General features: G+C 41.8%; 2 protein-coding genes and 1 non-coding gene across 4 annotated transcripts; all 3 read left to right on the plus strand.

Moving 5' to 3' along the window:
- The first annotated feature begins 5,080 nt into the window (after window positions 1-5,080).
- LOC121893344 (paxillin-like) lies at window positions 5,081-15,807 on the plus strand. Of its 2 annotated transcripts, XM_042405549.1 has the most exons (10): window positions 5,081-5,293; window positions 5,479-5,564; window positions 5,839-5,972; window positions 6,179-6,374; window positions 6,525-6,660; window positions 12,436-12,594; window positions 13,431-13,604; window positions 14,453-14,534; window positions 14,661-14,809; window positions 14,915-15,807. In XM_042405549.1, exons 1-10 carry the CDS (start codon window positions 5,081-5,083, stop codon window positions 15,179-15,181), a joined length of 1,596 nt encoding a protein of 531 aa, XP_042261483.1. In that variant the 3' UTR covers window positions 15,182-15,807. The 2 variants fall into 2 exon arrangements, with proteins under 2 accessions (XP_042261483.1, XP_042261482.1); XM_042405548.1 differs by lacking the exons at window positions 12,436-12,594; window positions 13,431-13,604; window positions 14,453-14,534; window positions 14,661-14,809; window positions 14,915-15,807 and adding exons at window positions 7,429-8,919; window positions 9,905-10,434.
- A 3,973-nt stretch (window positions 15,808-19,780) lies between these two features.
- Window positions 19,781-22,733, plus strand: rplp0 (ribosomal protein, large, P0). The gene is made up of 8 exons (XM_042405551.1): window positions 19,781-19,871; window positions 20,177-20,284; window positions 20,387-20,562; window positions 21,111-21,198; window positions 21,551-21,697; window positions 21,863-22,048; window positions 22,172-22,312; window positions 22,513-22,733. Exons 2-8 carry the CDS (start codon window positions 20,231-20,233, stop codon window positions 22,666-22,668), a joined length of 948 nt encoding a protein of 315 aa, XP_042261485.1. The 5' UTR covers window positions 19,781-19,871; window positions 20,177-20,230; the 3' UTR covers window positions 22,669-22,733.
- LOC121894865 lies at window positions 21,315-21,444 on the plus strand. Its single transcript, XR_006095639.1, has one exon. It is a non-coding gene; the product is annotated as a small nucleolar RNA SNORA63 (small nucleolar RNA).
- Window positions 22,734-23,053: the final 320 nt, after the last annotated feature.

Genomic DNA, 23,053 nt, shown 5'->3' on the forward strand with positions numbered 1-23,053 from the left:
CGAGGGTTGGTGCTCACAATAGAGATTGTTTTTACATGCTAATTTTTTGAAATATTACGTTCAGACTCTCCCTTTTAATGAGAACAGATTATACACACAATGTATTTGTCTAAAAGCTGACATTTTTTTGTTTTATTTCATCTGTCCTATCTTGCTTTTAGCCCTTTCTTTTCTGCCTTATCACACTATCTTGCTCAGTTGGTGCGCAACTCCTATTTCTCTCTGTCTCTCATATATGGGAGACGAGCTGTGGCATGTTAGGAATTCATATCAGCCAGTGTGCACCTTGCAAACACATCAGATACAGAGGGGAAAAAATACGGGAAGGGGAAAGAGGTGTAGAAAGTAGGACACAGGAAAACATAGGTGAACTTGCAGCACAGAGACAATCTTGCAGGTTTACAGCTGATATTTATCCAGTCTTGTTGGTTTCACTGTGGTGTCAGCTTTGTAAATGCCTTGGCATTTATGAGCTTGGCAAGCCTGTACTGTCTATCAACCTTGAGAAGAAAAAGCCAGAGGCATGCTCGGCTCTCACACACAACTCGACATCACCCCCTGCAGGTTGTTAAAGGCTGGTATCTTGTTACGTTGCATTTGATAAGGGCTTATTTCCTGTAATGAATCACTATCAGCAACAAAGTCTCTGGAGCTACAATGATAATGTTACACGGTGTGGATGTGTTGAGTAGTAGACAGCATTGATTCACTCTATGCAGTCGTCAGCACTGATAGGGGCTCAAGCTGTGTGTGCAGTGTCAAGTAGGCAGGATGTCCTGTCAGGGATAATGAAGGCTTGTGCCTGTTGAAGTCCAGGACCTATATTGATTAAACCTCATAGAATAAGAGTTGTGCTTTAGGATTCTTTTGTCTAATTAGATCACACTCATATTTGACGTTGACTTTGACTGTAATCAACATCAAATATGTGCTTGTCCAACATCTGTCCTGCCCTGCGCTGTTTACATATTTGACTCCTCAAATGGTTAAATGGTTTCGTTTACATTCCCTCATTTTCCTGCATCCCCCTCCCTTCATTTCCATTTTCCTCTCTTTTTCAACCCTTCTCCTACCACCCCAATCTCCCCAGTCCCCTTTTTATCTCCCTCTCTCTTCCTCTTTCTATCTCTCTCTTTCCTGTAATGAACCCTTATGCCGAGCAGCGTTGGTGTAATTAAAATGCACACCATTCATCTGGGAGGAAGGGAGTCTCCTTAATCTGCGTCAACCCACATTTTAGCCTCTGAGGATTTGCCTGCTGCGCCACGCATACACGCTCCCTGGTTGCACTCACTATCTCACCGCCATTTATCATTGTTTCAGCCCAGATGTGCCCTACTGTGTCACACATAGTGGTGTGTGGACATGGAAGCTTACAGAATGCTGTTGTTTTTCTGTCCTCATAAAGTGTGTTGGCTGCAATTGAAGAGGGCTGACTGTGTTTAATCGATGTAGGTGGTTTGTTAGATCTACATGTAGTCTATTTTAGGTGGTGAGTATTAGATCCTTCACCCTCTCATAACCTCCAGCTTCTCGGGAACTCAGGTCTCTAAGGGATTTACATAGCTTTGTTCTTAAAACACATCCAACAGAAATTATATCCCTTGTGGAATTAATTGAGGGGAGTGCTCTGACATGTTTTTAACTAATAAAATACTAAAATATGCTCGACTCTCCAAAAGTTCTTGCCTCTCCTTACAAAGCATACAAATGAGTCTCTCATGAGTTCCTCATTTTACTGTAGTTCCATTTTTGGTCACTGGGGAACTCGACTGTGCTTTGCTGTAGAGTCTGTGTGTCATGGTATGTCCTCTTGGCAGAGTAGGCTGACACACCTCTGTGTGTTTGTGTAGTTTGCAGATGAGCCAGAGCATGCCTAACACAGTGTTCAGTGAACACAGGCAATCATGAAACTGTTAGGTCTTCTTATTTAGCTTTCTATTGTCTATATCCTTTTAATTAGGAGTGTGCTCAAACCACTTTGAGGGAAATGAGCTGTGATTTCAGTTAACTTGCTTTCATTTTGATGCAAGACCTCTTAAAATTTACATTAAAATCAGTGCCTAAGAGAATATGTATTTCATCTAGCCTGAGGGTTTGTGTTTGAGCAGTAACTGTATTTTGGAACAGCAAATTCTTTTTAACCAGGGTTAAAACCAGTTCAGCTAGAGAGCTAAGTTGATTAACAACTCTTGTGTAAACCATCTGGACTAACATCTGGTGAATGAGGGCTCCACCAGCTGCAGTAAAACTTTGTTCTGACATCAGCAACAGATATGTGCCCAGATATGTTTGCAATTTATTTATGCAGTATTTCTGAGAAGTATCTGATGAAATCTAAATTATGTTCTGGCCTGTTTTCATTTTATCTTAGATGAATGTCTTGACTTGTTCTGATCTAGTCTGATCTCATCTTTTTTTAGTGTGTATTTCTTGATGTGTAAATTTGTAAATCATAACTAAGAATAAGCTGATGGATGTTCTGCGTAGGCTGTACGCCTATATCGCCATTTTAAAATGATAAAAAACAATCAGCAGCTTCGTGGGAAATGTTGCAAAGAAGAAGTGGTAACCTCTAGGTTTCAAATCCAGTAAAACCTCAGAGTATATATTGATCATCATGTTGACTTCCCCTTCTACTGTACTAGAAGTTGCACTTAGAGACTGCACTATTGAGTGCACCTGTCTATATACTGATCTTGCTGTTGGCTTGAAACATCTATGGATGTTAAATTTTACACCATACTTGGTAAAAGCTATCAGTAATGATGCTTGTGTTGTTTTTGCCTTCTTACTTCTTTGGGTGTATTAACTTGCTACTACCAAGTAAGAGATGAGGATGCACACACACGCACACACGCACACACACACACACACACACACACACACACACACACACACACACACACACACACACACACACACACACACACACACACACACAGAGTGCTGGCTGCAGTAGTGTAAACAGTGGGCTGTGCTGTATCCATAATGAACCTCTGAGGAATGTCTCTGGGCTTCTGTGTCCAGAAAGGAGTCTCTCTGCTGTGAAACCCAGTCAACTGGCATGTTAGCCATGCTAATGGTCCAAGTGGATCAGGTATGAATCTGGCTCTGCCTCTGCTGTGTCTCCTCTCTGTCTGGGAAACATTGCAGTCCACATAACCACTGTACTGATGATACTATGGTTTACTAAGCATTAATTTTCAGGTTAAAAAGTCCCTGATAGAACCTTGTTGTACACAGAATCTTGACATTATAAAAGAGATCATGTTTTAATAATCTGATTCTTGCTGTATTTAAAGACTAAATTTAATGTAACATTGCCTCTCAGTCAAGGTCAAGATAATTGATACTTCAATAAATTTTATTACTGAAAAGATGTGGTAACTATGAGTGTGAGTCATGAGTAACTGAGGCACAGTTTGTGCTACCAGTGTGAAGGAGGGGCTGATTATACCTCTATATACCTTTGTCATACCACTCCCTTAGTTGGGCATGCCACTATTGATAAGAGCTCTGCTTGCTCTCAGCTTTCCTTATTTCACAACAGCGTGTATTCCATGATCTGCTGTAACGTGCATAGTCTGCCAAAGTTGGACAGCTCCTGAGTCAGAGACTGTTTCCAGCGGGTCGTCATTTGCGTGAGTTGTATCTCTTACTTCAGCTTTCAGGCAGCTAGGTTGGAATTGGCATAGCTGGGGGGTGAACCTAAGCTGCTGCCATTCATTTTAACCCCTCCTTCTCCTCTTTACCCTGACCCTCTCCTCTGCTCTCATTTGCACCCAACTCAGCCCCCTCCTCCTCCTCTCTTGTTCTCCTGTACTGATGGTAGAGTTAAGAAAGGCAGTTCCTGCCTGGCAGACAGTCTGTTTGGGTTGTCCTCTTCCTCTTCTTCTTTCTCTGTGTTCTTCTCCACTTCCCTGGGTGTAACTTTTTTGTCGTTTTCTAAGGTATGTCTCATCTCCATTTTTCTTTACCTATAGTTTTGTCTTTCTGCTCCAGTGCTTTATTTTAGGATGGAGCCTTGATGTAGTTGTAATTGCTGTTTGGTACACCTTAGCAAAATTGGCAACACTGCAGTAGAAGCAGAATTGCTCATCGAATCAGGTGCAGTTTGAATATTTATAGCTTTATATTATAGCTTTCAACTATAAGGAATAATACTTAATTTCTACAATGATAGCTGTATATTTGCTGTTCTCACTATGGTTTATTGGCTTTGGTCTTGAATGGAACTCCATAGCCTATGATGTGTTGGTGTAGTGGTAAATTATGCATTTATGTACAAACAGCAGTTATGTACAAAGAGTTTATTCATATAAGACATCTCTTATTAGGGCAAGATTGTTATTAAATTTGGGCTTTTATTTTTTAGGACTTGTGAAATTCTGCAAGAGAAACTAAACACTGGTGTGGTGAGTGAGCGCGCTAAAATAAGCCCAAGTATTCAGTAATACAGTCTGTGCACTTCATTAAATCCCCTATAATGTTATGTCTCTCTCTACCTGCTGGTTAAGACTGCTAAATTAGTAGTTGTTTTCAAGGCCCTTATTCTGCTCAAAATACCAAGTAGCCCCTTCACGCAGAGATAGCAGCTTCTGGTGTGTAGATGGTAAATATCAGCATATATACCTGGTTATATATATATATACAGGTATATATATTATATATATATACCTGTATACCTGGTTGACTCTTGGGTTAAAGCACATGTCTAGACTCTAGGAAGTCAAGGGTCAATGAGTAACCAAAGGAGTGGCTATGACAGTCTGCATGATTCAAGTTTTACAACTCCAATCCCCAATGATGTCACTGCACATTGTTTTTGATGATTGCGAAAGAAGCTGTAATTATTTGGTCTTGTGTATATGGATGATGTTATCATGGTTTAACATCTTGGGACCCTTTTGGAAATAAGTGTTTTCACTTTAACATATTATCCATTGGATTCTTGTTTTTGTGTCTGTTATCCATAAATAAATCATATCATCATCATGGTTGACGTATTGTTTTTCTGTCATTTCACTGTATAAATTGTCATATTTTCCAACCCTGTCTGAATGTCTTCAGGCCTGTGATGATAAAATCTTCATTTTGTGTTTCCATAGATGCTTTGTTGGCGGACCTTGAGTCCACAACGTCCCACATTTCAAAGCGCCCACTGTTTCTGTCTGACGAGAACGCCTATTCCCTCCCTGTTGGGGGTCAGACCCAGCAAGACATCTGCTCTCCACCCCAAGTCCCACCCACTCCCTCAGAGCAAACCCTGAACGGACTTGACGAAACAGAGGTAAATGCACCTGTACATGTACTGTTTATGCCCTTAACAAGATATTAAGTTCAACATGAATTCCTGACTGTAAAAAAAACACTTTCATTTGCTGATGAATACAAGTCTGTATACATTAGTTGCTCCATTTAGGAATGGTCCTCTGCATACTTCATAGTAATTAAAACTTCATTTCCTCCCCTCAGTCCTTCAACTCAGCTCAGAGAAGCCCCTGGTCTAGAGATAGCAGCAGTCCGACCCAACCCATTGGTGAGGAGGACCACGTATACAGGTAGGACTTGAGGCTATATTAGTTGGATAAACAGTATATTAGCAGTCTCACAATAACTTAAACCTAAAAGTGAGTAGAATGTTCTGGGAGTATAAATTAACATACTTATTTTAGACATCAATGTCTAAAATGAGCTGCACTGACTGTTCAAATGATACCAGTATCAAAATATATCAACATTTTCAGTGTATACCATTTGCATTATTTGGCCCTTTGTTAATGATAGATATTAGTGCTGAATTAGTTCTGAATTTTGTCTCTCTATTGTGTACAGCTTCCCCAATAAGCAGAAAAGTAGTGACTCATCAGCCATGACCTTATCCTTGGGCAGCAACCTGTCAGAACTGGACCGCCTGCTGTTGGAGCTCAACGCTGTCCAGCAAAGCACCCCTGCTTTTGCAACAGAAGGTTCTCACATAGATTATTTTGCAATTTTTGAAATGTTCACTTACATTTATTTGATGAAACTCAGATGGCACCACCTGATTTGGATGTCTCTGTTTCTGTGGGGTTGCACAGAAATGTCTCTTCCCTCCACTGTATTTTGTTGTCTTGAAGTTTGCATGATGATAAACTATGTTGATATCATATTCATATTTTTTTTTCTGCAATAGAAGAGGCAGCTCCACCGCTGCCTGCCAGCAGCGTAATCCACCATATCCAGGAGAATGGAGTCTCTACTGCAGGAAAGGCAGCTCCACCTGTATTGGAGAAGCCCAAACGCAGCATGGCAGCTCGAGGAATAGAGGATGTACGACCAAGTGTAGAGAGCCTTCTAGATGAGCTGGAAAGTTCTGTGCCCACGCCCATGTAAGTGACAACTTTTTACAAAAGTATGTGGATGTTAAAATAAGTGCTTGCATATGTTAAGGTAACATAAAGCACTGTTTTACTGTAGATGTTTTTATATTTCTATTTTAATGTGAAAACAGTAATTTTAGTTTATCTTTTCTTCTTTAGTCCCACACCTTTGGTGGTGTCTGACGAACAGGAGGAAACACCAGCACAGCAGCAAGCCAGAATGTCTGCATCCTCTGCCACACGAGAGCTAGATGAGCTAATGGCCTCCCTGTCTGACTTCAAAGTTCAAAGCAATGTAAGTATGTTTTATGAGTGGGTAGAGATTGCACACTTTATGTGTACAATCATGTTTTTACATACTCATGTGTAAAAACGCAGTGGATTATATTATTTTTTATTCAGTTTCTCTTCCTTATTTGTGGTTTTTACCATGTTACTATATATACTGTAGATAGCTGTTGTTGGCAGTGTTTCACAGAAATGGAGAAATACTAGATTTCTTTGAAAGGAAGCTTCAACAGAAGCTTGCACAGAATTCACTCAGTGAACTTTTGCAACTGTCATATAGTGGCTGGGGCTTTTATTTAGTTCAACTGAAGAAAGAGCTTTTAATTCAGAACATACTTCAATATTTTTCGCACCAAACCGAAAAACTAATTTATAACATCTATAGTAGTTTTTATTATGCTTTGAATGTATGACTGTGCAATTGCAAATGCAGCAAAATCAACATATGTACCTCCCATTGAAGCCCATTTACACATAGCAATAAATGTTATCTTCGTGAACATTACAATTTTTGTTGAGACTGTGGTAAAGAGTGGACTGTACTGTATCCATAATGACTCAATGGAATGGGCATTCTAGTAATTTTTGAGATTTGAAGATTTTTAACTAATTTTTTTGTAGTATTTTAGAAGCAGATACTTTTGAGATAAGACACCTGAGTGAACTGAGACACTTCATTCTCAACGTGTTTCTCCTGGTCTCTTCTCTTTTCTCTACCATTGTGTGTCTTGTGTTTGTATGTACATTGCAATCATTACATCATTGCACCTGACAGTCTGGCTCTCAGTTGTCTGTGAATCAGGAGGCTGTAGAACCCTCATTGGTTGCTGGTACACCGGTTGTCCAAACACTAACTGCCCCATCTATAAGTCCTCATATTGGTTCAGTGGATAATGTTCTACCCTCTAGTGACACTACACCTTCCTGTACCCCTCTACCATTGGAACTCCATATAGATGAAGATGGTTGTTCAGCCACTACATCTTTGACTGGTTCTACTGTAGTGATTGCATCGTCCAAGAGCATTCAGTACTCCCAGATCCAACAGAAAGATGATGCTGACAGTGTTACTTCTGAGATCTCACATGTAGAGACCCTCAGTATCTCTAATACCCTAATGCAACCTAGTCAAACTGAAGTCAACAGCTCTACGCATGTGTCAGTCACTAAAGTCTCTACCAATGAAGCCTCAAGTCCATTTGGAAAGAGCTCAAGTCCAGTTACTATTGGCAATAGCTCTAGTCCAGACTCCACTGCCAGGAGTTTTAGTCCGGCGGTCATTTCCAAGAGCCCTAGTCCTGTCACTGTGTCTAAAAACCTCAGTCCCATTCTTAGAGCTAAAAGTCCCAGTTCACCTGACATTAAATGCTCCAGCCCAGTCCCTAAAAGTTGCAGTCCAGTACCCATAAGTCATAGTCCAGAAGCAGCTGCAGAGAATGAATGTCAGATGACGGCGCCAACCACTACAGAAACGGTGCCAAAGACAGCTAGTCCAGTAACAGTTCAGAGGCTTTCAAGTCCAGTTTCAGATAGTGCAAGTGCTGTGACAGTCCCTAATACCTCTAGTCCATTGACCATCCCAAACAATGCTAGTCCAGAAACAGTTCCCAAGAGTGCTAGTCCAGTGTCAATTCCAAGACTTTCAAGTCCAGTTCCAAAGATCACAAGTCCTGTGACAGTCCCCAATATCTCTAGTTCAACAACTGAACCCAATAGTTTTAGTCCAGAAACAGTCCAAAAGAATGCGTACCCAGTAATACTTCCAAGGCTTTGTAGTCCAGTAACAGTTCCAAAGAATGAAACTGCAGCGCCTAAGAGTCCTGCTTTAGTCATTAAAAAAACGTATACTGCTCCAGATAGCAGTAGTCCCAGAGCTTCGCCAGTTTCACTTGCTGCTGTGCCATCAAATAGCCAGTCTTCCCCTCTTACAGAAAAGCAGGGAGGTGAAGCACTGGATTTATCATGGCCATGTCGGGAGCCTTTATTAGATGATACCTTAGACAAACTCTTAGCCCCTGACTCCACCCAACCTGATGAGAACCAGCCACCTGCATCCTTTATGTCTGGAGATGAAGATAGACCTTGGGAGGAGGAAGATGGAATTTACCCTGATCTCAGCCGAGAGGGAACCCTGACACCCATGACTGAATCCAGCTGGATAGATGAGTGTTTCACCCCCTCCACCTGCCCCGGGACACCAGATGCAATGCTGGAACTGCCCACACAGCAGCCGTCTGCTGTTGAACGGCTATCTGCTTCTGGCCAAGTACGAGGCTCAACTTGACTCTCCCAAAATAAGCTGCTGGTGTTGAAGCTGGAGAGGCTTTAGGACCCCATGTGGTCTTTCTATTATTTGGTTGACCATGTGGCCTAAAATATTAATTATCTCTGACAGTAATGGCAGAATGACTTTGTCACATGATCGTTCAAGCAGAACGCATCTCTAGTTCCTAAAACAAGCTTATTTTGGGAGAGCAGCTCCTGCAAACACTCTAGGAGCTGTGCAGAAGTACAAAACACAGTGTTTTGATGAGGAGAAATTCATCTGTCTGTGTGGTGTGATGCATGTAGTGTCATTGCTTAGCAATTGCAGAATGACTTGAGGGAGAAGTCTCCCTGTAGAGGCTTCTTGTTGCTGATGTTGAAAGCTTGGCTGAAAGGATGTCTATGCACGCCCCTACTTGCTTCAGTCGACATTGGTGTGTTAGTCACAGGGCCTGGCCTGTCATGTTTATGCAACCAACGAATGATGCAAACAGTGTGTTTTAAATCACTGACTGTGTCAATACAAAACAATTGACAAGAAGATTCCACAGTAGGGCAGATATTTTTCTATTTCTTTTTGGCAAATGCATATATGCATTAATAAACAACATTTAAAAAACATGTAAGAACTATACTTCTTTGATCCTTGGCCTTGTTTGGCACGTGCAGACTTATGTGCAAGCATTTTGTGATGGACTATGTTGTCTTGACTTCAGTTATCCAGCATGCCTTTCCACAGACATCAGAGTAGTAGTAGTAGAGAATGATTTTGAATAAAAGGCTGTACTTAGCTTCTGCTAGCAAATTTAATTGGATACATGCGTGCCTGACAAAAAAAATTTGAGAATTTTGACAGAAGAATAATCTAGAGCGTTCTTGAGTGTTTTTCCTGCGCTGGGCCTGTCCTGTGTGTGTAACTCAACATGGACTTTCTGGTGAATGGTGCAACCTCAGCTTCCTACACCTCCTTATCATCTACTCTCCAGCTCAAGTCGGTTATCCGCCGCACCAAAGAGACTTCCAATGTGCATCCGATGTACAGGGAGGGACTATTGCGACGTAAAATGGGACCTGTCATTGTGAATAAGAGCAACTCTCAAGACCGACTCATTGAGGAGCTGCAGGGGAAACTGGGAATTGGGCGAGTGGAGCGCCGGCGTAAACAACAGCCAGATGATTGGCTGACAGAAGGAGTCATCGTGATGTCCAACCCACAGCGAGCACGGGAAGAAAGGGCTCTGCCATCTGTGGATAAGGTTTTGCTCATGTTTTTTTGGCCTATGGTCAAGGAACTAACTGGCAAATTTTAAACATATATCACATTGCCATAGAATACTGTTTCTTTTACTGTTTGCCTTTCTTCTTTCTTACCCCTTTATTTGTACCTTACCTTACTTGTTTGCTCTCCTCTCTTGGCTGTTTCCTTTCTCCTTCTTTCCCTCAGATCATCATCCCTCCTGAATCACCTGCCCCACAGAGAAAAGTCCTCCCCCCTCCGCAATCTCCCCCAGCACCCAAAAAGCTACCCCCAGTCAAGCAGACTCCTCCACCACTACCTCCTCCCCCTCCAACCCCTCCTCCTCCTCGAGAACCTACCCCTCCACCTCCCAAGGAGCCTACTCCTCCCCCTCCCAAGGAGCCTACTCCTCCCCCTCCCAAGGAGCCTACTCCTCCCCCGAGGGAGCCTACACCTCCCCCCAGGGAGCCCACACCTCCCCCTCTCCAGCCCCCACCATCACCTAGCCCCCCTCCCAAGCCCGTCACGCCACCTCCTCCTCCCAAGGAGTTTGTATCAGTGGGTTGTCAGACCGAGTACGACCCCATCTTCCCACCACTGCAGGCACGGTTCACCTTTTCTCACCTCTCCCTCTCCTTCTCTCTGACTTCTCTTTCCACTTTCTATCATCCACTTTCTTTCACACTTGGAATGATTTAACTCTTTTCTCTGGTTTGTAGAGTTACTTTGAGTTGTTCTACTTGAGCATGCTTGTGGGTCAGTTGTGCCTCTGTATCTATGTGACCTACAGAATTTGTCTGGTCACTGGGTCTTTTTTTGGCATCTGGTCTTCATGCCAGCTTGGAAACAGGTAGCCTCTTTAAAGCTTTGTCTGAAATCCAGTCAGTCCAGGTTATGAGTGGTGCTGACATTCAGGCTAGAGACACTGAGCCCATTTTCTAATTCTGACATCTGATGGCGCCAAGAGATGTGTGTTCAGAGTGGAGTGGAGAGTTTAAGAGCTTAGAGGCGGGTTGAGTGTATCCCCCTATGTTCCCGTTACACTAACTGTCCAGTCATGCGCAGGAATGGTAGGCTCGCAGTGCAACTGAAACCTAATCTGCCACATGACAGCACTGTTACCACCACACTTATAGCATCTCTCACAGGACTTCCGTCAACAGGTCCCACTAGGTTAAGGACCAGCATGTCCATGTTGAATGCCATGTACCATCACCTCTTTCAGAGTCCACAGTGTCTTCAATGAGGTAGTTTTGGTGAAGACTTGAGGAGTACTAGATTGACATAAGTAGTGTTTTGTATGTCAAAGGCCCAGTAAGAAGCCTGGCTATTTTTATTTGGTCAAAGGTAAGGTGGGTCATTTTGTGTTTGCGTGTGTTAAAAGGGTGCGTCAGTGTGTGTGTTTGTGTGTGTGTGTATGTTTGTGTGTGTGTGTGAGGGAGACTACATGGACCAGAGATGCTATTTTCTCTCTCAGTGGAATGTAAGAGCTCCAATAACCACACCATCTGAGAAGGTCTGTTACGTTACAGTAGTTGCATTACTAATCCAGACAAACATTCACACACACATTATAATCATATGATAACCAAAGAGACATCAACATGGATCAGGGTTTCATCAGAACATATTTTGTCATGGTTAATTTGTCCATGATTTAGGTGGGTCTTGGTATTCTTTTTCCATTTCAGCTTCAGCTCAATCTTTGTATTCCCCAAAGAGGAGTGATACCATCCTCTACAGTACATTCACCACTGCCTTTGGAGACTTACAGTGGAATGAAAATGAAGATGTCTGCTTCTTGCTCATTAACTCAGTCTAAACCCTATTAAACAATATTCAATTTTAGTGCCCTTAAACACAAATGACATTTAGATTCAGTGCTATACAGATTGGTATTCCTATACAATAGCATTTGCACTCATAGCAACCTGCATTTAGTGCAGCATATTACCATTGTGTGACTGTGAAATTGTTCACCTTGTGTACTACCAGACATTCAGGCAGAGACTATTGTACATCACAATTACAAAGACAGCTACGTAAAGGAGATTCAATAGGTTTACACAAGTATGTAATGTGATGAGGTAATTACCAAAATGATGAGAGTATACTGAATGTGAAACGCAAAAAAATCTTCAATGAACAAAGAGGAACAATGGTCATTACACCCACGCCAACAATGGCATTATTTGGCCATTTGACAAATGGCACTATTTGTCTACCCCTTGTGTATCTGAATGGTATAATGACACCATTTTGGTCTTCCATCTCCATCAGATCCAGTCGCAGGGAAAGACTTCTCCCACTGGTCCACCCAAACCAGCCAACAAGCTGGACAACATGCTGGGAAGCCTGCAATCAGACCTCAACAGACTTGGAGTCCAGACTGTGGCTAAAGGCGTCTGTGGTGCCTGCAAGAAACCCATTGTTGGACAGGTAATGATAATACAGAATCATACACAATCAAACAAGTCAGTTGTGCACATACTAAACATATACCATGTGATACCTATTGCATACACAAGTTTGTGTCTGCACACACAAATTACCAACTGAAACATCATTTAAAATACCCAATAGGTTTATAAAACATCATCATAGCTTGGTTTTTTTTTTTGTAGTTAAGAATGTGGTGAAATGAAGATTGCAGTCAAGATTTATTTTCCCAAGTTGGATGAGATGTACAGCGTTGGCTCATGTTCTGCATATCTCGGTGTGGTGCTGATTGCTTGAGGTCAAAGCCGCTTAATCTATCAATAATTCAACCAATAAGTGGCGTAATATAAAACTTGCAGCATACATTCTGTGTTTTATCAGACTTTCACTTCATGAATCCATTTCTGTGAAGGCCACATTTTTGCTTTTGAATTAAGAGTAACCAAGGTTAGCTTTTCTCATGTGTGCTACCACTTAACTTGTATGACTATTTCTGACAGCAGGTAGTATACAGGATATTCCCTGCGGGTTTTGCATGCAACTTATCAGAAAGGATGAGACTTAAAAAATATTTTAATTTGAAGAGTCCCAAGTGAGATGAAAGGAAAGCACATCAAGACATCCGTTCGCAAGAAGCACAAAGATTTTGTTTTCTGGGAATTAAAAAACTGTAATTTAAAATTTTCTAAGCTCTGAGTTTTATTGTCTACATCTGCCGCTCTTTGCCTTCTACCGTTTACGTCTTGCATGCAGAGCTCTGTCGATTTTCTCTGCTGAGCAAGGCTTTTCCTTTTGCAGCTCATTTCAATTTAATGCACTGTGTGTCCCCACTCCAGGTGGTGACTGCCATGGGCAGAACGTGGCACCCCGAGCACTTTGTGTGCACCCACTGCCAGGAGGAGATAGGCTCCAGAAACTTCTTTGAGCGTGAGGGGCAGCCCTTCTGTGAGAAAGACTATCACAGTCTGTTCTCACCGAGATGCCACTACTGTAATGGACCCATACTGGATGTTAGTAATGCATACATTAACACAAACACACACACAAACACCAGCATGGATGGGTGGATAATGATATTTATTTATTCATAACTTAATGGATTAAGTCCCTTGCTGGAAAAATCACTACATGGTGGAAATTGCCTCTCTTTCTCAAGTCACCTTTGAACTTCCTTTTGTCATCTACATCTCAAATTATTACTACCTTTGAAAAATATTTTAATTCTGGCCTGTACGTACATATCCACATTTAAATCCTTCTTGATTGTGAATTCCTCAGTTGTGTAATGAGTTTGGTGATACTCAGTAGTATTCAATATTTTTATACCTTGCCATATTGTCATTTTAGTAGCTCCTTTTTACCTATACAGACAATGATGTTGCTTGTTGTTGTTATTCTTAAAAAAAAAAAATTCTCCTTAAAAAAATCTTTGACAACATTGCGCCCTCTGGTGGCAAAGCCAAGAATCAACTGTGGGCTTAAAATGTCCAGGGGTTTGTAACAGTGGTTTATAATGAGTAATGCCTGGCCTGCTGCAGAAACTTAACTATTGTGGAGTTTTAAAATCATCTGTCACACAGTATGAGTATGAAGCTCCTAAAAAATGCTATCAGGCCTGGAAAACATGAGCAAACAGTCATAGCATTCCAGCACCTCCCACACTGTCTCTGTGGACTTCGCCTGCCCTCTACTGGCCTATGAATCACTGATGTGTTAGTTTATCCCGTAATGACAGATACACATGCCAGAATGCTGACTTTCCTTTAGAGCAACATGAGAAATCACTTAATCACTTAAGTGTTAATGGATCACACTTTTAGAAGAAATTGATTGATTGATCCCTTCTTTTGTTTTACAGAAAGTAGTGACTGCTTTGGACAAGACTTGGCATCCAGAGCACTTCTTCTGTGCCCAATGTGGAGCCTTTTTTGGACCAGAAGGTAACCAGCGGCTCTTCCATTTGTGTCACATCACCTGGCTTGTGTAGAATAAGAGCAGAGTTTAATTTTCATTATCAAAAGGAACATGCAGAGAGGGTGAGTGTGTGTTTTTTTGCTGTCCTCTAGGTTTCCATGAGAAGGATGGAAAGGCTTTCTGCAGAAAGGACTACTTTGACATGTTTGCCCCTAAATGTGGGGGTTGTGCCCGTGCCATTCTGGAGAACTACATCTCAGCTCTCAACTCCCTCTGGCACCCTGAATGCTTTGTCTGCAGGGTGAGACACTTTTTGTATCTGTAATGAATTACAATAAAAAGAAATCACTGGATCATTCTGTCAACCTCTCATAATAAATTCTTCCTCTCATCTTTTAATTCCCAGGAGTGCTTCACGCCATTCATAAATGGCAGTTTCTTTGACCATGAGGGCCAGCCGTATTGCGAGTCGCATTACCATGAGCGGCGCGGCTCTCTGTGCTCTGGCTGCCAGAAGGCCATCACTGGCCGCTGCATCACAGCCATGGGCAAGAAGTTTCACCCAGAGCACTTTGTGTGCGCTTTCTGCCTCAAGCAGCTCAACAAGGGCACCTTTAAGGAGCAGAATGACAAGCCCTACTGCCACGGCTGCTTTATTAAACTCTTCAGTTAGACTGTGTGTACAGCCATGCACACATTTAATTACATGTCTAAATGCACGTGTGGATGTGTGTGCACTCACATGATATGTATGAGTCAGTTTGTTTTGAGACAGAGGGCCTCATGTTGTGGTGGATCACATCATGTAGAAGGGTGAAAAATGTCTCTCTGACTATCAATTCTTGACTTGACACTGAAGGGACTTCCCTGGCTGTCCAACCTCTCAGGCTTGGCATTTCACACTTTTGCTAAAGACATTTTAACAGAGCCCAAAGAGATTTTTATTTAGAGTTTTATTCCTGCGCTGCGTGCAGCAAAGAAAAGATGCTAATTTCCCCCTTGTGCGTGTTGATGTATAGGAGCATATGAGGGTAGCGTTTAGACTCCCTTAGGGCCCTGTTTTGTAAATGGTTTTATTCCCCCATTGCAGGGCAACACTTTGCATTATAGGGTGAAATAGTTTTATGCAGGTATGAGTCAGCTGCTTGATTGCATGGACCATGGAGAGTTGACTTACAATAAGCAGTCATGAAATATGTTGAGTGTTGGATAACCAGTGCTTGCCCAGTGAGTGTTGGAATAATCTATGAAAAAGATGTATTTTTCTAGTTTTGGAAACTATTGAGGTGCCATTTAAAATAACCATGAAAACACCCCATATGTACATGCACACACACACACTGAACTCCTTCTTCTTCACTTCTTTAAAATACTAGTTCAAACTCTCAGCACACTCCAACCGCAGATCTCTTGATGAGACCGTCTTAAGGTGCATTTTACAGTTTAAGATATGAGTTTTTATTTTTCTACTGTCCTATTTTTCCTATGAAAATGAACCCAGATGTTCACATTCATGCTCATGTAACTTCATTTATTCCCAGTGGAACAGTAATCCAACATTTATTTGCCCAGCAGTTCTTAACACAAATGGCTACTAGTAGATTTATATCACAGATTCCTAAAATAATCATATTGAACTTTCTTTTTTCTGTAACAACTTGGAACTTTGTTTTTACTTTACTACTGCAAAGTATGTGTTGTATCATTTACTTCAATAATGTTCAAATAAAGTTAAACTTTTGCAAGTAATGATGACAAAATGTAGGTAAATAAGAATAACATGTACTATGGTCATAAATGTTGAACTTTTGGTGCAGTTTTTTTTTTTTTGAAGAAAAAAAAAGAATAGAATAAATTCAGAAGAATTCTATTCAGAAGAAATGACATTTCAGTTCAACACTTTTCTCCATAATTTTACTGTTGCTACTGTTGTGAATGTATCACTGTATTAAATATATTAGTAAGGCTGGTTCAAGATTTAAAATTTGGTTGTGTTAACATTAGTAGGGAATTTGGATTAGAAGCATGCTACTCTATTATGTAGAGTTTTATCAGCACTAGCTGCCAGTCGCTGCTACAATCAGAATCTAAATTTATATACCTATATTATGCTCGACTTTGTGACACAACTGTGTTTTGTCACTGTTTTGATGAAAATATATATTTTTGAGCTGTTAGGGCTCACATTGATATGCAAAGAGCTGGCTCTATTGGCATGTAGATTAACAACAGTTTACCCTGTTCTCACTCACTCCTTCACTCACAAACACAGACGTACCAGCTTGGATTCCAGTGTGTCAGACTTCCAAGGACACGCGGCCCTCCATATTTTTATTATGAGTCATGAACTGTGATCCTGCTGTATGAGCTGATATCAGTGCGAGGCTCACTGATGGTAGCTGGACGCACGTGTTAGCTGGTCAGGAATCAGAATACATCACCAAGCCCCCGCCAAGCCTTTAGCTAAATTTATTTAATGACTCAGTACTTTACTTGTAGCTGTTTTATCAGATATATAAGACATTGTGTGATTTTTTTTATTTCTGTTAAGGTCATTATTGCTTGTCATATTGTTTTTCGGTTGCTTTTATTTTTGATCACAAGGTGTGCAAGGAATTAATACACATTATCCACATTCAGATTGTTTTTAAACTTTGAGAATTGCTCTTGTGCCAAATGTTTCAATGCAATAAGGTCGTATACACTGTGGAGTTCTCAGTCTTTCCTGTGATTTGAGTCTTTATGGGCTGAACTCTGGGAGAGGCTTCATCTACTGTGGTGCATCTTAACTCTGAACAAATTTTACACTGTAGTAGACAAGCCAAGGGGAAATCCTCTGTACTGAGTCATTCAGCAGACAGTATAGTGTACACTTGTAGCTGATTTACAGGAAGTAGCTAGGTGAACATGGGTGTTAGAAAGACTTAACATTTGCACCTTCAGTTAAACTGTATGCTTATGAAAATGAACAGGAATTGAGTTCATTTGACCCCATGTATATTTATCTTCTTACAGTATATTGCCTTATAGTCTCTGCTTCTGTCAAAGAATTCATGAAAAAAAAAATTAAAGCCTTTTACTGTTAATTAGATCAAGTGAACTTTGTTTTGTAAATGGAGACATTCTTGTAATCTTTTACCATTTGAATTTTCTCATGAGCCAAGAATTTCTCTGGCTCTTTGTGTGGGTGGGGTGTAAGCCTATGTGGGTCCTGATTACTGACTGATTATTAAAACTGCTGCAAATAAAATGTTCTTTATTTCTGGCATTGTGTTGTCTGAAGAGTGATTTTTGTAGTGGTTTCCCTTTTCACACATACTATTAGTATTCAGTGTTTGCATTAATTCAGATCATTTAATCATAAAATAACCATTCAAACACTCAAATTGTTTAATGGTTTAATTTTTAAAATTTAATGTGGGACCGTAATAATAATTTACATGGGTTAATTTAATTTACAAGCATTATAAATGAACAGAAGATATTACTTTTACCTGAGTCTAATGCATAATAATATGCAAGTCCCTAAATAGCAATCTGTCAATGTGCAGAAGTTCAGAAAATGTAAAAAATAAGGTGCACTTCATGTGTATATCAAATGGGAACAGAACATTAAATATACAGAGTTTAATACAGTGTACAGTTCAATACAATGTGATTGGTTTCTTAGGAGACAGTTCAATACACCTGACAAACGCAGGGACAAGCCAGTATGTCTGTGTGGTGAGAGGTTGTGACCTGAAGTCTATAATTTGTGAGAGTTTGGAGCTTGATAATAAGCTCAGAGAGGTTCGGCCGACTATCCAGAATCTCCAAGTACTTCAGGTCCTGAAGCTTGTGAAGGTGCAGGAAATCCTTCTCTGGTACATGTTCATGTCGAAGTTTGAGACTTTTCAGCTTTGGAAATAGATGTGGGATTTGAGCAGTGAGAGCTCCCAAATGTGAGGGCCAGGAGTCTACGTGAAGGTGGAGGAGATTTGGTACTCGAGCTGCCACGGCTGCCATCTCCTCTGAGGATATTCCTGCAACACGCAGTGTGAGACTGGTCACTGTGGCTGGAATGGAGCTGACATACTTGTTAACAGGCGGGCCCTTGACAATAACCAGGGCTGTCAGTTGAGGGAGATCACGCAGCCATGTTTTCAGGTGACGCACAGGTGGCCCCAAGTCTTCCAACTCGTGATGTGAATGCTGGTAGACAACTGCAAGAGTCTGCAGACCGGGCACCAGCCTCATTGCATCCTCTGGTAATGAATGATCCGTGTAGTTAATAAGTTCTAAACTGGACAAGGCCGGGGCACCATCTTGTCCATGTGCTCCTCCTAAGGGACCTGGATTGGGTCTGGGATCACTGGTCCATATACGCACAGTGGACAATGACAAATGCTTGAGCTTAGGCAGGCAGCTAAGTATGGAGTGAACCATTCGAACTGATTGTTGAATGGTCCCTGTCTTATGACACACCAAAGATGTGAGATTTTTAAATTGGGAGACAGCAGATATGAGGCTATCAATACCGGGTAATGTAACACCACACACGCTGAGGTGAGTCAGCTGCAGGGGTTGAGACACTGCGGAGGCATCTAGCAAAAGACACTTAAGACTGCTTCTAATAGCCAGACGCTTTAAATTGGGAAAGTTCTTCAAGGAGTCGAGGCTCTCTTGTGAGCTTTGGTCCATCACCACTGTGGTGAGAGCAGGAAGGGACTGGGCGAGCTGTTTCCAGTCCTTAGCTTTAGTGCTCCTCACCACCGCACTGGTGACTTTCCTGCGGCGAAGGCTGGCCCAGAAATGGCTGTTGTAAGAGCCGTTTTGAAAAGCCAGAACTACTGCCCAGTCTTTCCACAGAGAGCCGTGGTCAACAAGTTTCTTGAAATACTTGCAGCATGCCCGGACGCTGAACTTGTCTGCCTCAGACAGATATCCAAACACGTGGTGCCAGACCTCTGACGGAAGCTGCGAAGGCGACACGTCCATCGCTTTGCTCTGCTGACGGATATGTTAGCTCGTTGCCTAACATCGGCATTAGTTTTAGTTTGTTTGTTTTTGTTTAGTTTCTAGTTGTCGTAACGTTCACTCTGTTAGAAGGTCATAAAAATCATTTTTAAAACCACGCTTGTCTTTTGAAGTCAGTACGGGATGTGTGTGAAGCGTTGATTGTAGTGCAGTGGCTGCAGAAGTGATTGACACAACAATAATCCAATAGTTCTTCTTCTTCCTTCTCTTTCCGTTTTATGGCGGGTAATCATCCAATAGTTGTGAAGCTCACGCCCATAACTCGACTGTGATTGGTCACTTGTCTTCTTATAAATTCCTCTCGCGTCATTCTTCTTCCTCTTTCTTTCACGCGACCCTTGTGCGCGGTAAGAATTTTTCTCTCGCTCTTTCTGTTAATGGTTAAAGTCATTTTTAGTGCAATATCACCGTATAGGATATTTAGATTTTCGAGATGGATATATGTAGCATCAGAGAGTACGTCTTTTATGTCCCGTAAGTGTCCGTAAGTTCGACCTTAAACGAATGTGGCCTGTTACCATTAGCCGGCTAATGTTAGCTAGCGTTAGCTGTCGACCGCATGTCCGGGTCTACAACGCAGATTGTAGTAGTTGTCCATTCGATTTCCCAAGTATAACGTTAGTAACCTTTTTCGTTTGTCTTTTGGATGTAGGTATTACCTTGTCTTTAAACCAGCTCTTAAGCGATCCTTGGAAGCACTGCAAAGATGCCCAGGGAAGACAGGGCCACGTGGAAGTCCAACTATTTTATGAAAATCATCGTAAGTATTGAGTTTAGATACAATCACTTGTATTTTAAATGGTATGTACATGTGTGTAAATGGCTTGTATAGAGATTAACATAATATTCCCTTTCTTTACAGCAACTCCTGGATGACTACCCAAAATGCTTCATTGTGGGTGCCGACAATGTGGGCTCCAAGCAGATGCAGACCATCCGTCTGTCTCTGCGCAGCAAGGCTGTGGTGCTGATGGGTAAAAACACCATGATGCGCAAAGCCATCCGTGGCCACCTGGAGAACAATCCTGCCCTGGAGAAGTGAGTTACTGCTCCCTCTGTCTTTGCTCTTTTTAAAGGTATACTATGCAGGATTCTTCCACTGGTGTTTGTAAACGCACAGCATTCAAAGTTGGTCCCTCCTCTCCTGCTGGAACAGTGTGGCCTCTCTGCTCTGCATGTAGCTCAGCCCTGCCCTCGGTCAAACACACCCAGAAGTGTCCCAACACAGCAAAAATAAGACTACAGGCAGAGGGCAGGGTCTCTGCAGAGAAATGCACTGCCACACACTTCTAGCAGGTCATCAGTGATGATTGAGAGGGATTATTTTTGAGTCTACATTGTTTTTAGCAAAATCCTGCATATTATACCTTATCTATCAGTTTTGATGTTGCAGGATAGTTACAGTGCAGCTTGTGTGGTGCTGTAGTGTCGTTCCCCCTGCAAAAAATAACCTGTCTCCAGCTATCCCTGTCTGTCTACATCCCCTGACAGCCAGGGACGCAAGGTCTCAGACACTTAAAAACCTTTATTTTGTAGAAATTACAATCTGCTTGCATATTGTAACAGTCAACCCTATAATTTAACAGACTCCTTCCCCACATTAAAGGAAATGTGGGCTTTGTCTTCACCAAGGAGGATCTGGCTGAGGTCAGGGACATGCTGCTGGCCAACAAGGTAAGACTCAGTTAACACCTGACTACCAAAATACAAGTGCCTGGCAGAGATAATCACTTATTGGCTTTAGTTTGCTGTCACACTTATTATATTAAGGACCAGAATGATTCCGCAAAGTGCAGGATAAGTTACAATGCAGCTAGTTCGGTACTGTATTGTCGTTCCCCCTGCAAACAGTAATCTGTTTCCACGCTATCCCTGTCTGTCAGCACCCCTTGACAGCCAGGGACGTATGGTTTCAGACAGTTTCAAAACTTGATAAAATGAGTGCCAACCATGTTCAAACCAGCTGCATAAGACTTAGTCAGCCCTAGCAAAGAGATGTACTAAACTGTTGCCCTTCACTACCAAGGTACCTGCAGCTGCCCGTGCTGGAGCAATTGCCCCTTGTGATGTGACTGTGCCAGCCCAGAACACTGGTCTGGGTCCTGAGAAGACCTCTTTCTTCCAGGCTCTGGGTATCACCACAAAGATTTCCAGGGGAACCATTGAAATCTTGGTAAGTTAGAAAACAATTTTACTGTGGTAGTGAGTTTCACATCTACTTAAGTGCAGGAAGCCTTGTCTTCTCCCCAGAAGTATACTTAAATTTATCCATTACATGTATGTTAAACATGTATCAACATTTGAATCAGTAACTAACTGGTATTTCTGTCTCCCCCAGAGTGACGTCGGTCTGATCAAGACTGGTGACAAGGTTGGTGCCAGCGAGGCCACGCTGCTTAACATGCTGAACATCTCACCCTTCTCGTATGGACTCATCATCCAGCAGGTGTACGACAACGGCAGTGTTTACAGCCCTGAGGTGCTTGACATCACAGAGGCTTCTCTGCATGGCAGGTTCCTGGAGGTAAGATGAAATTCTTGAAGTCCTTCCAAAAATTTTAAGGTGATTCACTTGACATGTTTGCTTGGATATCTGTTTAATAAATTGTCAATTCACCATGTAACTTTTTTTTTTTAAAAAAAAAAGGGTGTGAGGAACATCGCTAGCGTATGTCTGGAGATTGGCTACCCCACTCTTGCTTCTGTCCCCCACTCCATCATCAACGGCTACAAGAAAGTCCTGGCTGTCGCTGTGGAGACAGACTACTCCTTCCCCCTGGCAGACAAGGTATGATGCCTATGCACATGAACTATAAATTTGTCTGAAGTTAATCAGCAGGATAGTTTATGATGTAGCCTCTGCACTACATTGATCACCCTGCAAAGAGATTAGCTTTTTAGTCTCAGAATTGCCTTGCATGCACAGGAAACCACTTCATGTACAGGGAAACTAATGTTATACTTTTTTTTTTTTTTTGGTCATCACAGGTCAAAGCCTTCCTGGCTGATCCATCTGCTTTTGCTGCTGTCGCAGCACCTGCAGCAGCTGCCGAGACTGCTGCAGCTCCAGCTGCTGCTAAGGAGGAAGCTAAAGAGGAATCTGAGGAATCAGATGATGACATGGGCTTCGGTCTGTTTGACTAAATGACAGCAAACAGAACCAGAATTGAGTCAACAAGACCATGATTCAATAAAATGTGTCCTTCCCACATTGTGTACATTATTTGCATTAAATTTTAAGGTTGACCTCCGATCAGCATTACTACAGTGTTGAGCATAAGGTACTTGCAATTTTGACTGTACAGGTTTACTTGTATAAGTGGATGCTCAAAGCATCTGGCTATTTAATCCCTGGATAAATTCAAAAGCTCTCAAATGTCATTGTAGGATAAATTAAGCCATGCACTTTTGGGGTTGCATCAAATATCTTCCACCAGAAAACAAAAGGGATTTACTAGATTTACTCAATTCCTGACAAGGTTCAGTTCTCAAAGGCACTGAACTAAATGTAAAAAGGCATACTATATGG

The sequence above is a fragment of the Thunnus maccoyii genome, chromosome 3, assembly GCF_910596095.1.
Source record: "Thunnus maccoyii chromosome 3, fThuMac1.1, whole genome shotgun sequence".
Classification (NCBI taxonomy): Eukaryota; Metazoa; Chordata; class Actinopteri; order Scombriformes; family Scombridae; genus Thunnus; species Thunnus maccoyii.

Bases quoted from the DNA above. Each gene is read 5' to 3' on its own strand.
- LOC121893344 (XM_042405548.1), top strand. From the start codon at position 5,081: ATGATAAAATCTTCATTTTGTGTTTCCATAGATGCTTTGTTGGCGGAC. The intron at 5,565-5,838 runs GTAGGACTTGAG...TATTGTGTACAG, and splicing joins GAGGAGGACCACGTATACAG to CTTCCCCAATAAGCAGAAAA. The intron at 6,375-6,524 runs GTAAGTGACAAC...TTTCTTCTTTAG, and splicing joins AGTTCTGTGCCCACGCCCAT to TCCCACACCTTTGGTGGTGT.
- rplp0 (XM_042405551.1), top strand. From the start codon at position 20,231: ATGCCCAGGGAAGACAGGGCCACGTGGAAGTCCAACTATTTTATGAAA. The intron at 21,698-21,862 runs GTAAGTTAGAAA...TGTCTCCCCCAG, and splicing joins GGGGAACCATTGAAATCTTG to AGTGACGTCGGTCTGATCAA. The intron at 22,049-22,171 runs GTAAGATGAAAT...TAAAAAAAAAAG, and splicing joins TGCATGGCAGGTTCCTGGAG to GGTGTGAGGAACATCGCTAG.